The 14,224-nt window shown below is 40.1% G+C and overlaps 1 protein-coding gene across 4 annotated transcripts in view; it reads left to right on the top strand.

The window, feature by feature from the left end:
- The window catches only part of MAP3K4 (mitogen-activated protein kinase kinase kinase 4), a 114,881-nt gene extending 104,982 nt beyond the window's left edge, over positions 1–9,899 (top strand). For all 4 annotated transcript variants that reach the window (XM_012759644.3, XM_012759641.3, XM_012759643.3 and 1 more), the window contains 4 exons: positions 1,536–1,658; positions 2,256–2,362; positions 4,736–4,915; positions 5,799–9,899. In XM_012759644.3, the coding sequence (XP_012615098.3) occupies positions 1,536–1,658; positions 2,256–2,362; positions 4,736–4,915; positions 5,799–5,819 (431 nt within the window). In that variant the 3' untranslated portion in view covers positions 5,820–9,899. The remainder of the gene's footprint in view (positions 1–1,535; positions 1,659–2,255; positions 2,363–4,735; positions 4,916–5,798) is intronic.
- Positions 9,900–14,224: the final 4,325 nt, after the last annotated feature.

The raw sequence follows: 14,224 nt of genomic DNA, 5'->3' as shown, positions 1-14,224 counted from the left end.
AATCAGAAATGCCTATACAAGTCATAAGATGAGGCTATGTTTTTGGAGACAAGAATAAGGTTTATTTACACCAGACTCCAAATTAGAGTTCTGCTAAAGGTTAATTTGGTCATGCTGATTGATTAAAAGTGCTTTCCTCTTCTGGCATGCAGGAAGTAACTATGCTTCCATCTCAGAACTGTCACTGTGGCATTTGCCTTAACCACACCATGCCCTGGATCCTTGTATTTGGAAGTCTTGGGGATGACTAAAGAGGGAAAGTATTTTTGTGTCTAATTGGCCCTAGACTGAAGAGTTTCATTCTATTATATATGTGAGGTTAACCTAATTAAACACATTTGCTTAAGAATTCTCCTGACTTCTGACCACGGACGGGCCCCAGACTGGGGGCTGTTCCAGAGTCTGCGTTGGTCTGAGTGTAAGAGATTGTTCGTGCTCTGTGCTGTGGCTCACCCAGCATACGCCACTCTTGGCTGCCTCTTCACCATGTTGCTTTGCTGTCTGGGGTCATTCTGGGTTTTCACTTAATTGGCTCTTTATCAGGCCATGGCATTGCCCATTTCTAGTCATTCTGCACAAACACCATACTCAGTCCCTGTTCACTATCACAAAATGGTATCTTCTTGTTATATTCCCTGGCATAAAGAGAATTTTTCAGAGTCCTTGAATCAGGTCAGCTCACTAGTATCCTTATCAAATACTTTATAGTTGGTCATTGCTCAGAATGAGCAATGTAGACTAGTTCCAGAAGAGCACGTCACTACTGTGTCATCCATCGTGGGGACCATCAACTCTGGGGGCACTCAAGTCATGAAGACTAACTCTTAGACTTCACTCATCGTATGGCTGTTTGTCTAACTCGAGTGGCTGTGTGTTGCTTTTGGAAGGAGGTACCATAGGACACGATGCCAGAAATGCATGACTTAGTTGGAGCCATAATATCTTATACCCTATAGCAAAAGGCCAAGCTGAGCTGAGAGATGAGCAATAACCCCAGATTCCAGCTAGAAGACTAGTTAGGCATGTATATTGCTTATAGAAATATTTGATAATTACAGAACATTGTTTTCAGTCACATTCAGAAAAATCCAAAAGTGGCCTCAGCAATGACTCTAAAAAACTGCAGCGCACCAGTTCTTGTCTATGTGGCGCTTCCTGTAAAAGAAGCTGCTAACTGCATACAACTCTACTTTTCAGGGACTTCCACCATAAGCATCTATGTTTTGTATGCAATTTCTTTTTAAGTGTTTCTGTTTCTGTGGGTTTTTAGTGTTAGAATTTATGCATGTATTTCAGTTCAGAATTTATTGGTCAGAGCTACTTGCACGGATGTTAAAATTGTGTTGCTTTGTGTTAATGTTTGTGAATAAGGCTTACAGATGTCTTTGTGATTGCATTTCATAAGTAAAGTTTCATAAACTTTTTTATTACTTAGTTTGTGAATGAAGTTTCTGGTAGTTTAAATTACCATGTAAACTTTAAAATGCTCACATTGTGTTTCAGAGGCTGTTTAACAACTGGTTGTTTCTTGTTAGGTGCCAATATCTTCCTTACCTCATCTGGACTAATCAAACTGGGAGATTTTGGATGCTCAGTAAAGCTTAAGAACAATGCCCAGACCATGCCTGGTGAAGTGAATAGCACACTGGGGACAGCAGGTAGGGACCAGCTTGGTCAGTCTTGCGCTCCAACTTAACGCAGGGTATGTGGTACCTGGGCTTAACCTTTCTTTGTCAGTGGGAACTGGGAGAGTAGGTAAAGGTTTCCAAGTACAAAAAGGACTGCTCCTTCCTCATGCACTTGGGCTTCCACTTGGGAGCAGTTGTCAGATTGGCAAATTAAATTTCTCCTTTAAAGTTAAAGGAGTAAAGCCTCATTTTTTCCTCAGAAAAACTCTTATTGTTTGCATTGGTTTTATTAAAACTATTCTAATCAAAACAACACTATAGTTAAATGATACTTCTTTGTTTTGATCATTTAGTGTCATAAAATTTTGTCTCCTCCTTTGCAGTTTAAATTTCCTAGTTTAATTGTGAATATAATTTATTTGAAAATTTTCACATTCAAAAATTATCTTTTAAAAGAGGATTTGGCCCCTAAAAAGTCCATTCAACAAATAGATTTGAAATATCTATTAATATTTGCAAGTTTTTGATATTTTCTATTATGTAACTCAGGGAAAGAATATGATATAAGATTAATTTATGGTGCTGTGTTCATAACCCATGACTAACCACCGTATTTGACTTTTAAAGCATACATGGCACCTGAGGTCATCACTCGCGCTAAAGGAGAAGGCCATGGGCGAGCGGCTGACATCTGGAGTCTGGGGTGTGTTGTCATAGAGATGGTGACGGGGAAGGTGAGCAGAGCCCACACCTGGAGGAGGAACCTCAGGAGGGCATTGTACATTGGCAGAGCAATAACTATGGTTTGACTGTTATCAGTACTGTGGACACATTTTCTGCATTTAAGGCATCATGATTAAAGATAAAAATGTGACTTGTCAAAAGATACAATAAGATTAAGACAAATGACAAGCTAGGAAACAGATATTTATAAGGTATGTGCCATAGAGAACTCTTGTGAGTGAATTTAAAGAAGCATAGACCTTGAATTCAAACACAGAGAAGTAAGCAGTTACAAAAAGAAGCCATGAATTTGAAAATGCAGGTCACACAGAAGCCTGCACATGAATGCTGATAGCAGCTTTATTCACGATTGCCAGGGCTTGGAAGCAGCCACGATGTCCTTCAGTAAATAAAGGGACAAACAGCTTTACCCATACAAAGGAATATTATTCAGTGTTAAAAGGAAGTGTGCTATACAGCACAGAGGACATGGAGGAACCTTAAGTGCACATGGCTAAGTGATGAAAGACGCCAGCCTGAAAAGGCTGCATACTGTGATTCCATCTATGTGACATTCTGGAAGAGGCAAAACTATGGGGACAGTAAAAAGATCAGTGGTTGCCAGGGATTTGGGGAGCGAGTGAGCTGAATAGGTAGAGCACAGGAGATTTTTAGGGCAGGGAAACTCTTCTGTAGGATGCAGCGATGGTGGATACACATTAGTGTGCATATGTCCAAACCCACAGAATGTGCAACACAGAGCGAACCCTAATGTAAACTAGAGGCTTTAGTTAACAACGTGTTAACATTGGTTCATCAGTTGTAACGAATGGATCACGCTAATGCCAGGTGTAGTTAACAGGAAACTGTGTGCGGAGCAGGAAGGAGTATGTGAGAACTCTTGTCTTCCAATTAATTTTTCTGTAAATGCAAAACTGCTATAAAAAGTTGTCTGTTAATTTCAAAAAGACATGAAAAGATGATCAACCTTTTATTTAGTGTATGAGTGACATTTTAAAAAATTGATAGTACCTTTAGGGTGTAAGGAGAAATATATTGTGGACAGAAATTCAGAATCGTAAAACTGCTCTGAAGAACAATTTCTAATCTCTATCAAAATTTTAAATGTGCTTATCCCTTAAACTGAGAAATTTCTGCTTCTGAAAATTTATCTTCTGATGAAGATAAATCTAATGAGCAAGAATACAAATGTGTAAAGGTAACATGTATACACAGGGTATGTGTAGAATTGTTTATATAGCAAAAAAGTTAGAAATCTCTTGTTAGTATTAGGAAATTAGTTAAATTGTTATACAGCTGTACCTTGTAGCTGCTGAAAAAGATCACACATAATAAGTGCTCAATAAATATTACCTGATGTTATTTCTATTAGCATTAAAATAGGGAGATGGCCATGATCTCTGTTATTTCAGTCAAGCTGTACTTAAGAGAAGAACAAATTCTCACACTGAAGAATACATATAGGCAGTAACTATAGTAGACAAATAAGAATGCCGTACAAACTTAGTTCTTTCTGCTATGAATCTTTTTTTCATGATCATGATAAAATAACCTAAAGTTTGCATTAATGGAATTTTTATTTTTCAACAAGGTGGCATATTAAACATCTCTATAAGAGAATTGTTGTGTTTTATGTTATATATCATTTTATATATTACATTTTTTAGTTGCATGAGGTGGTTTCTAGATAAAGCAGCCATGTGGACTAATGGCACATCCCAAATAGGGTGGGTAAACTGTTTTTTTTTTTTTTTTTTTTTTTTTTTTTTTGAGACAGAGTCTCACTTTGTTGTCCAGGCTAGAGTGAGTGCCGTGGCGTTAGCCTAGCTCACAGCAACCTCAAACTCCTGGGCTCGAGCGATCCTTCTGCCTCAGCCTCCCGAGTAGCTGGGACTACAGGCGTGCGCCACCATGTCCGGCTAATTTTTTATATATATATCAGTTGGCCAATTAATTTCTTTCTATTTATAGTAGAGACGGGGTCTTGCTCTTGCTCAGGCTGGTTTTGAACTCCTGACCTTGAGCAATCCGCCCGTCTCGGCCTCCCAAGAGCTAGGATTATAGGCGTGAGCCACCGCGCCCGGCCGGTAAACTGTTTTTATAAATAAAATTTTGTTGGAATAGTCATACCTGTTCATTTATGTATCGTGTATAGCTGCTTTCATGCTACTATGAAAGAATTGAATAGTTATAACGGAGACCATATGACCTGGAAGCCTAAAGTATTAACTATTTGGCCCTTTCAGCAAAAGTTTGCTGACTCTTGATATATATTAATTTTGAGATGCTTAAAAAGAGATTGGATATTTGCATTTTCTATGGCCACATAATATTAAAACTTGATTTTTTTCCTATCTTTTTAGAGGCCGTGGCATGAGTATGAACACAACTTTCAGATTATGTATAAAGTGGGAATGGGACATAAGCCCCCAATCCCTGAAAGATTAAGCCCAGAAGGAAAGGACTTCCTTTCTCACTGCCTTGAAAGTGACCCAAAGATGAGATGGACAGCCAGCCAGCTCCTCGACCATTCGTTTGTCAAGGTTTGGCAGATTGCTGGATAGTTGTCTTCATGTTTAAATATTTGAGTCTGTTTTGCATATGACCCCTGGGTAAATTTGGAAACTTAAATATAAAATACTTATGTCTGAAATGGAAAGGAACTAAATGTATTATTATGCTAGGGATTTTTGTATGTTTTTTTCATTTGGAAAATGTTCATTGAAGTTCTACCTAGTCCATTTTGATGGAGTGTTTGAGATGCACCTGAGACAGTTAAATGGAATTTAAATGGGACTGGATTAAAGACATAGTTTTCACTCCCAAGAGTATATAGTCTACTTGGAGGGTAAACAGGTTAGTAATGACTGCAGGTTAGCAACAACTAATCATTATGTTAAGAGCTGTCAGAATAGTATGTAGGGTTATGAGAAGAGGAATTTAATGCAGTCAGGTAATCTCATTATTTGCTCTAGGAAGAGCTGCCTCAGCTATTTGAGAGGGTCTGGCCTGGTCAGGAATGGCAGGAGGGGTACAGCAGGCAAAGGGAAGAGGCAGGGAAAAGCTCCCTCATGGAGGGTGATGCAGTTAAGGAACTCGTGTAGGTACCTCCCATCCCAAAGAGTGCGGGATGTGGAAAATGGCAAAAGGGAAGGCTGGAAAAGTAAGTGGGAGCAACATGAAGGAATTTCAGTTTTATTGTAAACATAACATGATTCAATAGTGTTTTAGAAAGACCATTCCGCAGGAGGCAGGAGACTAGTGAGAAAGTTAAGTGCAGCTAAAGGATTGGAGGTGGGTGGTCAGGGTGAGTTCTCAGCGTTCCTTAGGAGTTACAGTGGCCCTTCCTGTAAGAATCGTACCGTATGTGTGCACATGTACACACCGGCCTCTGCAAGCGCTCAGCTCTCTCCTGCTTCCTCACAGGTTTGCACAGATGAAGAATGAAGCTAATCAGTCTGTGGCCTAGCAGTGTGTGGACTTGGAAAATTCTCTTAATCACTACTGTATGTAATATTTACATAAAGACTGTGCTGAGAAGCAGTATAAGCCTTTTTGACCTTCCAAGACTGAAGACTGCACAGGTGACAAACGTCACTTCTCCTGCTGCTCCTGTTTATCTGACGTGGCACCGGGTCCTCTGGAGGAACAGTGTCCACGAGGTTAAAGAAGCTGCATGTTAAGTGCCATTACTACTGTACACGGACCATCGCCTCTGTCTCCTCTGTTTTCACGTGACTGAGAACCATTACTTCAGTGTAGCGTTTTTGACCTTTCTAGGTTCAAAAGAAGTTGTAGTGTTGTCAGGGCGTCCGGGACCTTGTTTTTAATCTCCTGTTTGTCGAGTGCACTGACTGTGAAACCTTACATTTTTTTTTTTTTTTCCTGTTGTTGGCAAGCTGCAGGTTTGTTATGCAAAAGGCTGATTAATGAAATTTAAGAAAAAGGTTCTTTTTTCAATAAATGGTTTATTTTAGGAAGGCTCAGTTATATTGTCTTTTAATGGTTAACAGCTGATGAGCCAACACAGAGGTCTGTTGTTTCCACTCATGTGTTCCTCAACAGAAGGCGCATAATCAGGTGTGCTAGGCGTGGGCACTGGCTCAGGTGCTCCTTCAGGGTCTAGGACCTGCTCGCTGCAAGTGAAGGAAATAAATGAAACAACACTAATGATGTAAGATAGCCCTTTTAATTATTTTATATTAACTAGCAAATTTATAACAGATAAAAGTTTAAGCCTTATTACCACATGTTGGGAGCTCAGTTTGTTTTTAAGCCAAGCTATATAGGTGCTAGGTCAATGTAAATACTGCTGAATGGTCTCCTGGTAAGAAAGCATCTTTTTCAGAATGTAAACATTTCAGCAGTTAGCTTTCTAAAATAGCCCAAAGTATATGTCATTGATGGTGTTCTTTTATTTCTTTTTGCTATTAAATTTTTTTTAAAGATTGACCTTAAAGCTTCCTGAAATCTTTTTAGAAGATTGTTGATCACTCCTTACACATAGTAGCTGACCCTGGGTGAGTAATTGCTCAAGCAGGTTCTGTATTCACCTTCCTTCAGGGTAGTAGATCCTCTTAGCCAAGAAATTTAATTTCTGTAGAATGTTGATATCACAGAAGGATTTTGTTTTAAGATTATATTTTTACATAGCTTTTTGAGTTATAATTTGTATAATATTGGAAAGGTACAGTTCAATTATTTTTAGTGTAGTTACATAGTTTTGCCGTTGTCACAACAATCTCATTTTAGAACATTTCCATAACCCCCAAAACAAATCTCAAATTGCAGTCACTACCTGTTCTTACTCCCAGCCTTAGCTGACCACTAAACTATTTCCTGTCTCTATAGATGTTTCTGTTCTGCACATTTCATATTGTTAGAATCTTACAATGTGGTCTTTTGCATCTGGCTTCTTTCACTTAGCATAGTTCTTAAGTTTACCCATGTTGTAGCATGCATCAGCACTTTGTTCCTTTTTATTGCTGGATACTGTTCCATTTTGTGGATATGCCACACATTTTGCTTATCCATTTACTAGTTGATGGGTGTTTGAATTGCTTCCACTTTTTGGTTATTATGGTTAATGCTGCTCTGAACATGCCCTTAGAATTCTTTGTGTAGATATCAGTTTTCATTTCTCTTGGGAGATTTGCTAGGTCATATGGTAAATCCATGTTCAACATTTTCAGAAACTTCTTAACTGTCTTCCAAAGTATGGGGCACCCTCTTATATTCCCACCAGCAACACCTGAGGGTTCCAGCTTCTCCATATTTTCTCTGGTACTTGTTATTGTCTTTCTTTTTGATAATAGCAATTCTAGTGAATGTGAAGTAGTATATCATTTTGGTTTTGGTTTGCATTTCCCTAATAATGGTGAACATCTTTTCTTGGGCTTGTTGACCATTTGCATATCTTCTTTGGTAAAATATCTTTTCAAATCTTTTGATGAAATATCTATTTAAATCATTTTAAAATGGAGTTATTAATGAAGTTATTCATAATCAGTTGTAAGAGTTGTTAAACATATACTGGATAGAGGTCTTTTACTAGATACATGATTTGCAAATGTTTTTTCTCCCAGTCCGTGGCTTGTCTTTTCATTTTCTTAAATGGTGTCTTTCGAAGCACAGAAATTATTAAATTTTTTGAAGTCTGGTTTATCAACTTGTTCTTTATTGCTTGTGCTCTTGATATATCTAAGAAATATCACCTGACCCAAAGTCATGAAGGTTTACACCTAAGTTTTTTCTAAGAGTTTTAGAGTTAGTTTTGGTGCTTACATTAGGCCTATTATCTATTTTAGTTAATTTTTGTGTATGATACCGGATAAAGGTCCAGATTTATTCTTTTGCACCTGGATATTTATTTGACCCAACATTACTTGTTGAAAAGGACTGTTCTTTCTCAATTGAATTGCGTTGTCATCCTTCTTGAAAAATCAGTTGACCATAATTGTGAAGTAAATGTAAAATGTGAATTGAAACGTGGACTTTCAATTCTGTTCCATTAATCTATATCTATATGCATCTTATGCGGCACCCACACTGTCTTGATTAGCATAGCTTTGTACTAGGTTTTTAAAATGAGAAGTGTGAGTCCTCCAACTTTGCTTTTTAAGTCATCCAGTCCATTAAAACGGGATATATCTCCATTTATTATATTTAGGTATTTAATTTCTCCAGCAGTGCTTTGTGATTTTTGCTATATAAGTCTTGAACTTGTTAAAGTTATTCCTAAGTATTTTATTCTTTTTCATGATACTGTGAATGGAAATATTTTCATTTTCAGATTGTTCATTACTAGTATATATAAACACAATTGATTTTTGTATATTGATCTTTTATGTGGCCTTGCTGAACTCATTTAATAGTTCTAGTAGTTGTTTTGTAGACTCCATAGAATTTTCTACACATAAAACATGTCCACAAATAAAAACAGTTTTACTCCCATCTTTACAATCTAGATGCCTTTCATTTCTTTTTCTTGCCTAATTGCACTGGCAAGACCTTCCAGTACAGTGTTGAATAGTAGTGGTGAGAATGGACATCCTTGTCGTGTTTTTGATCTTAGGTGGAAATCATTCATTCTGTCACCATGAAGTATGGTGGTGTAGGTTTTTCATTAATACCCTTTCTCCATTTGAGGAATTCTCCTAGTTAAGAATTTTGAATATGAACAGGTATTAAATTTTGTCAAATGCTTTCTTCATCTATCAAGGTCATCATAGGGGTTTTGTCCTTTATTCTGTTAATATGGAGTATTACATTAATTGATTTTGGTATGTTAAATCAATCTTGTATTCCTGGGGTAAATCCTAGTTGATCATTGTGTATATTTCTTTTTAGGTGTTGCTGCTGCATTCACTGGCAATGTTTTTTGAGGGCATTTGCCTCCATATTACATGAGGGATATTGCTCTGCAGTTTTTATTTTTTGTGGTATCTTTGTCTGGCTTTGGTATCTGAGCAATACTGTCCTCATACAGTGAGTTGGGAAATTTTCCTCCTCCCCTGTTTTCTTAAAGAGATTGTGAAGGATTGGTGAATTATTGACCAAACTTCTTCAAGTGTTTGATAGATTATACTAGTGAAACCAGTGGGCCTGGATTCTGTTTGTGGGAATATTTTTAATGACTAATCTAATCTCCTTCCTTCTTATAGGTCTGTTCTGACTCTCTGTTTCTCTTTTAGTCAGTTTCAGTAATTTAAGTCTTTGTAGGAACTGGTCCATTTGTTGATTATAATATTTCCTAGTAATACTTTTAATTTCTGTAAGGTGGTAGTGATGTCTGCTTTTAATCCTGATTTTAGTAATTTATGTTTTCTTTTTTTCTTAGCTAAATTTATCAACTTTGTTGACCTTTTCAAAACAATCCATTTCTGCTTTCATTAATATTCTCTTTTTCTGGGTTCCATTTCCATTTTTTTCATACTAATGTTTATCGTTTCCTTCTGCATGCTTTGGGCTTAATATACTCATCTTTTTTAAAGTTTCTTAAGACAGAAGGTGGTACACACACACACACACACACACACACACACACACACACAAATAGTAAAAATAATCTGCCAGGCCGTTTCTTTCTTTTTTTTTCTAATTGTACAAATACAGCCTATTTCTTGAACACATTCTAAAGGTGGCTTCTCAATAATAAGAAACAAAACATGTAAAAGCAAGGAGTAGATTTCTTTTCTTCTAAAATAGCAGCCTCAATCTGCTGGCGTTATATTCTCTAGAGCAGGGTTGGCAGACTTTCTCAGTAAAGGCCCAGAGAGTAAATATTCTCGGTTTTGTGGCCCATACGATCTTGGTCACAGCAGCGCAGCTCTGTTGCAGCACGGCAGCCCTAGACAGTGTGTAAATGAGTGGTGTGGCTGTGCTCCGGTACAGCGTTATTTACACAGTGAGCCCTAGACCCAGTGTGCTCTAGGTCTGCTGTGCTCCAGAGCATTAAACAAAATTAAGAAATAGCCTTCAAGGTCCACGGACTTGCCATTGTATTTAGATGCCGTTCAGGCTGTAAAAGGCTTCATACAAACGTCCAAATGACTGAGAAGAGCTTCGGCTTGCTGTTCAAGAATGCATTTCTACTGGTGGAAGTTTGAGTCTGTCCTTTGAAGCATGCTCTGTTTTTCCTATTAAAAGGAGGATCAGCATATTTTTCCAGAATGGATCAATTTGTTACTGACAATGTGTTGAAGCAGGTAACTCTCTTGTCTTGGTGTGGTGTCTGAGTCGCTCGCTGTCTTGGAAGCCACTCATTTAATGCTGTGATGAAAATTCCCATGACATGTGCTCTTCTTGGTCATTTTGAAATGTTCATCACTTCCTCCCTCGCCGCAGCCTCACAGCCTCACAAATTCCCAGCCTGCCGCTGCATGACCAGAGCAGGTACCGGCCTCCCTCTGGAGCAAGGCCAGCGCACGGCCGTTTTGTCAAGTGACTTCTTGAACCAGCTATTGTCAATTGTAGAAGCACAGTTCTTTTCAGGTATCGTTAGATGATTTGTTCTTGGTCTGTTAGAATCATTCTTGCTTCAGAGTAACTTACTACAAACACGTGTACAATCTCAGGGGTTGTTTCTAGCCACCTTGCATTTCCTGTCATCTTCCTCCTTTGAAGTGACATGTGGCTGTGTCACAAAGCTCCAGGACGCACTGTTGATGTTGTGTTTTATTCTTTACTCATCTTGCTCACTTGCCCCTTTCCATTTTAGAATCATTTTAATGGCTGTAATTTTTTTTTACTTTGAGCTGAAATCAACCTCATCATATGACTGATTTGTGCTCTGTGTATCTCACTGTTCTCATATTTGAATATTGCTGTTTCCAGTCGCCCCAGGGCCTTCATCTCTGCCTCTCAAGTTCCTTTTGTAATAGTTTCTAATTTTGAAATAATTGTGGCTTTCCCAGGCCCAGCTTCAGTTTGTCAGTACTCTTTTAAGGAATGTATCAGGCCAGGCGCAGTGGCTCACACCTGTAATCCTAGCACTCTGAGAGGCTGAGGCGGGCGGATTGCTTGAGGTCAGGAGTTTGAAACCAGCCTGAGCAAGAGTGAGACCCTGTCTCTACTATAAATAGAAAGAAATTAATTGGCCAACTGGTAAATATAGAAAAAATTAACCGGGCATGGTAGCTCATGCCTGTAGTCCCAGGTACTCAGGAGGCTGAGGCAGTAGGATCACTCGAGGCCAGGAGTTTGAGGTTGCTGTGAGCTAGGCTGACGCCACGGCACTCACTCTAGCCTGGGCAACAAAGCGAGACTCTGTCTCAATAAAAAAAAAAAAAAAAGAATGCATCATTGCAGGCACGGTGGTGTGCGCCTGTAATCCTAGTGCTTTGGGAGGCTTAGTGGGAGGATCGCTTAAGCCAAGGAGTTTGAGGGTGTGGTGAGCTAGGATGATGCTACTGCACTCTAGCTAGGGCGACACAGCAAGACCCTGTCTCTAAAACAGAAAAAGAAAAAAATGTGTCAGACTGATTGTCATTGTAGATGTTGTGACAAAAGCAGGAGCACTGCATTCCGTGCTGTAGATGTTTACTCACGTCCGTGCGACAAAATAGACCTGGTCCCTGCCTTCGTGGACTGTGTAGTCTGTAGTCACGGAGACACCCCCACCCTTGGCCTCTCTCTCTCCTGGTGGCTTATGTGTGGGAGCTGGCCCAGGGAGGGAAGTGAAGGGAAAGCCTCTGAGGAGTGGGCGTTGAACTGGGAGTGCAGTCACACTAGGAGAGGGAGAACGAGTGAGTGCACACGTGGGGATGCAAGAGGAGCAGGGAGCGAGCCTGGGGTCATGGTGGGGCGGGAGGAGGGGTCACTGGGTAGCGGGCAGGGTGGCGCGTTCCCAGCAGACAGCGAGTGAGGCAGTGGAGAGCTCAGCACCTCCCCAGATTAAAGTTTCATGTCAATTTTATTTCATCCAGTCCATCAAGCTGGGTCTTCTAGTGATATCCACCATATACTTTATTTATTTAATCTTTGTTCACCTGGTCAATACAAAATTTGAAAACGTTGCTACACAGCATGACAGAGAGGCCCCCAGGGTGACTTGACAGTCCCGTTTGTCAGCTCTCTGTTTCACGTGAAAAGCTACTGTTCATCCACACATCCACGCAGTCCACACGTTCTCCCGAGGACTAGCGGGTTCCGTCAGATGCCTTTCTGAAATCCAGACTCACAAGTTCGCATAACTTATTGAGAAGGCACATTTGGTCAGTCTAGCATCATTCATTCTTAGGGTGTCTTTGCTCTCTCCTGGCCATTACTACTTTCTTTTACGTACCCCCAAATCACCCATTTCATAATCCATTCCAGAATGTTGCTGCAAAGTAGTCTGTAAAATTCATTCCTCTCCCCACTTTAAATTGCTTCCCTCCAAGTCTCTCTCCTCCAAGAGCACCCCCCTTAGTGGTCCACAACAACCTCATGAACCCCGGGTACGACTGATACAGGCCGAGGGGGCAGAATGCAGTGTAGACTTGGAGCAACTCATTCCCTAACCTGAACTGGATGTGTTCTACCCTTTCCCATTTTAGACTCTCCCCGATAGGCAGCAGCAGCAGCAGCAAGAGAAGCTGCTCCGTCTCCCGCTAACATCCTGTCATGTGCGGGAGAGCTGGGCCAGCCCCGGTGTTTTTGCCTCAGATGCCAGTGAAAGAGCTCCAGACGCAGCTCTGGGCTCGCTGGGCTGTGCCGTTCTTACGGGGTGACAGTTCTGCAGTGTTTTGCCTTAAAGGCTTTGAAAGTCTGAACCACCCTGTACTATTTCATCAACTTTTCTTCCTCCTCATTTGCAGACGTACAGTCAGAACAGCATTCTGAAACTCCGTTGATGACTTTTCTGAATTTCCTAGAGTGTCTGGCAAAGATACAGCTACAGCTAACACTATGGAATATAAGAAGGAAAAGTGATATTTATATAATTCGATTCATTTACTTTTGAAATGGAAAGGCATTATTATTCAGCAATCTGACTTTGTATTCATATCACTCACCTCCTTAAAATTCCACAGAACACAGGTGCCAGAAATTTCAAAAAGAGCTAGTTACTCTAACATGTAAGACAAGACTGTGCCTTTGTATGGAAAAAAAAATCAAATGTAAAAATTGTATGAGTCTTACCCATAATGAAAAGTTTACTTAATGAAAAGTTTCATTAACACAGCCCTAGGAGATTATTGAAAAGGTGCTTAATAACGGCTTTTTTTTTTTTTTTATTTGAGACAGAGTCTTGCTTTGTTGCCCAGGCTAGAGTGAGTGCCGTGGCGTCAGCCTAGCTCACAGCAACCTCAAACTCCTGGGCTCAAGCGATCCTGCTGCCTCAGCCTCCCAAGTAGCTGGGACTACAGGCATGTGCCCACCATGCCCAGCTAATTTTTTTCTATATATTAGTTGGCCAATTAATTTCTTTCTATTTATAGTAGAGACGGGGTTTCGGTCTTGCTCAGGCTGGTTTCGAACTCCTGAGCTCAAACGATCCGCCCGCCTCGGCCTCCCAGAGACAGCTAGGATTACAGGCGTGAGCCACCGCGCCCGGCCCAACTGCTTTTTAATCTAGTCACAGCCTTAAGATTAAACTAGACTGAGGCAGCAGGCGCTGAGGAGTGCCTGGCTTGGAGTGCTTGTCCCGGAGAACAGCTCTGCCTTGTGGCTGGTAGCTCGGAAACTGCAGGGTATTGACTGTGTGTAAAGGACTCAAGTTTATCTGGGTCTAATCGTTCCTAAGAAAAGTTCTCATTTACTTCAGGAAAGGGAATCAAAAGACAATTGAAATTCGGTTACCCAGGCTTCAAAACAAGCGTCCCCCTTCATGTAGTAAAGCGTTCACGGAGGCCACCAGTTGGGCCTGC

This window comes from Microcebus murinus, chromosome 5 (genome assembly GCF_040939455.1).
Source record: "Microcebus murinus isolate Inina chromosome 5, M.murinus_Inina_mat1.0, whole genome shotgun sequence".
Taxonomy (NCBI): domain Eukaryota; kingdom Metazoa; phylum Chordata; class Mammalia; order Primates; family Cheirogaleidae; genus Microcebus; species Microcebus murinus.
The sequence above is the reverse complement of the archived record's forward strand: the minus strand, read 5'-3'. Positions and strand labels throughout refer to the sequence as shown.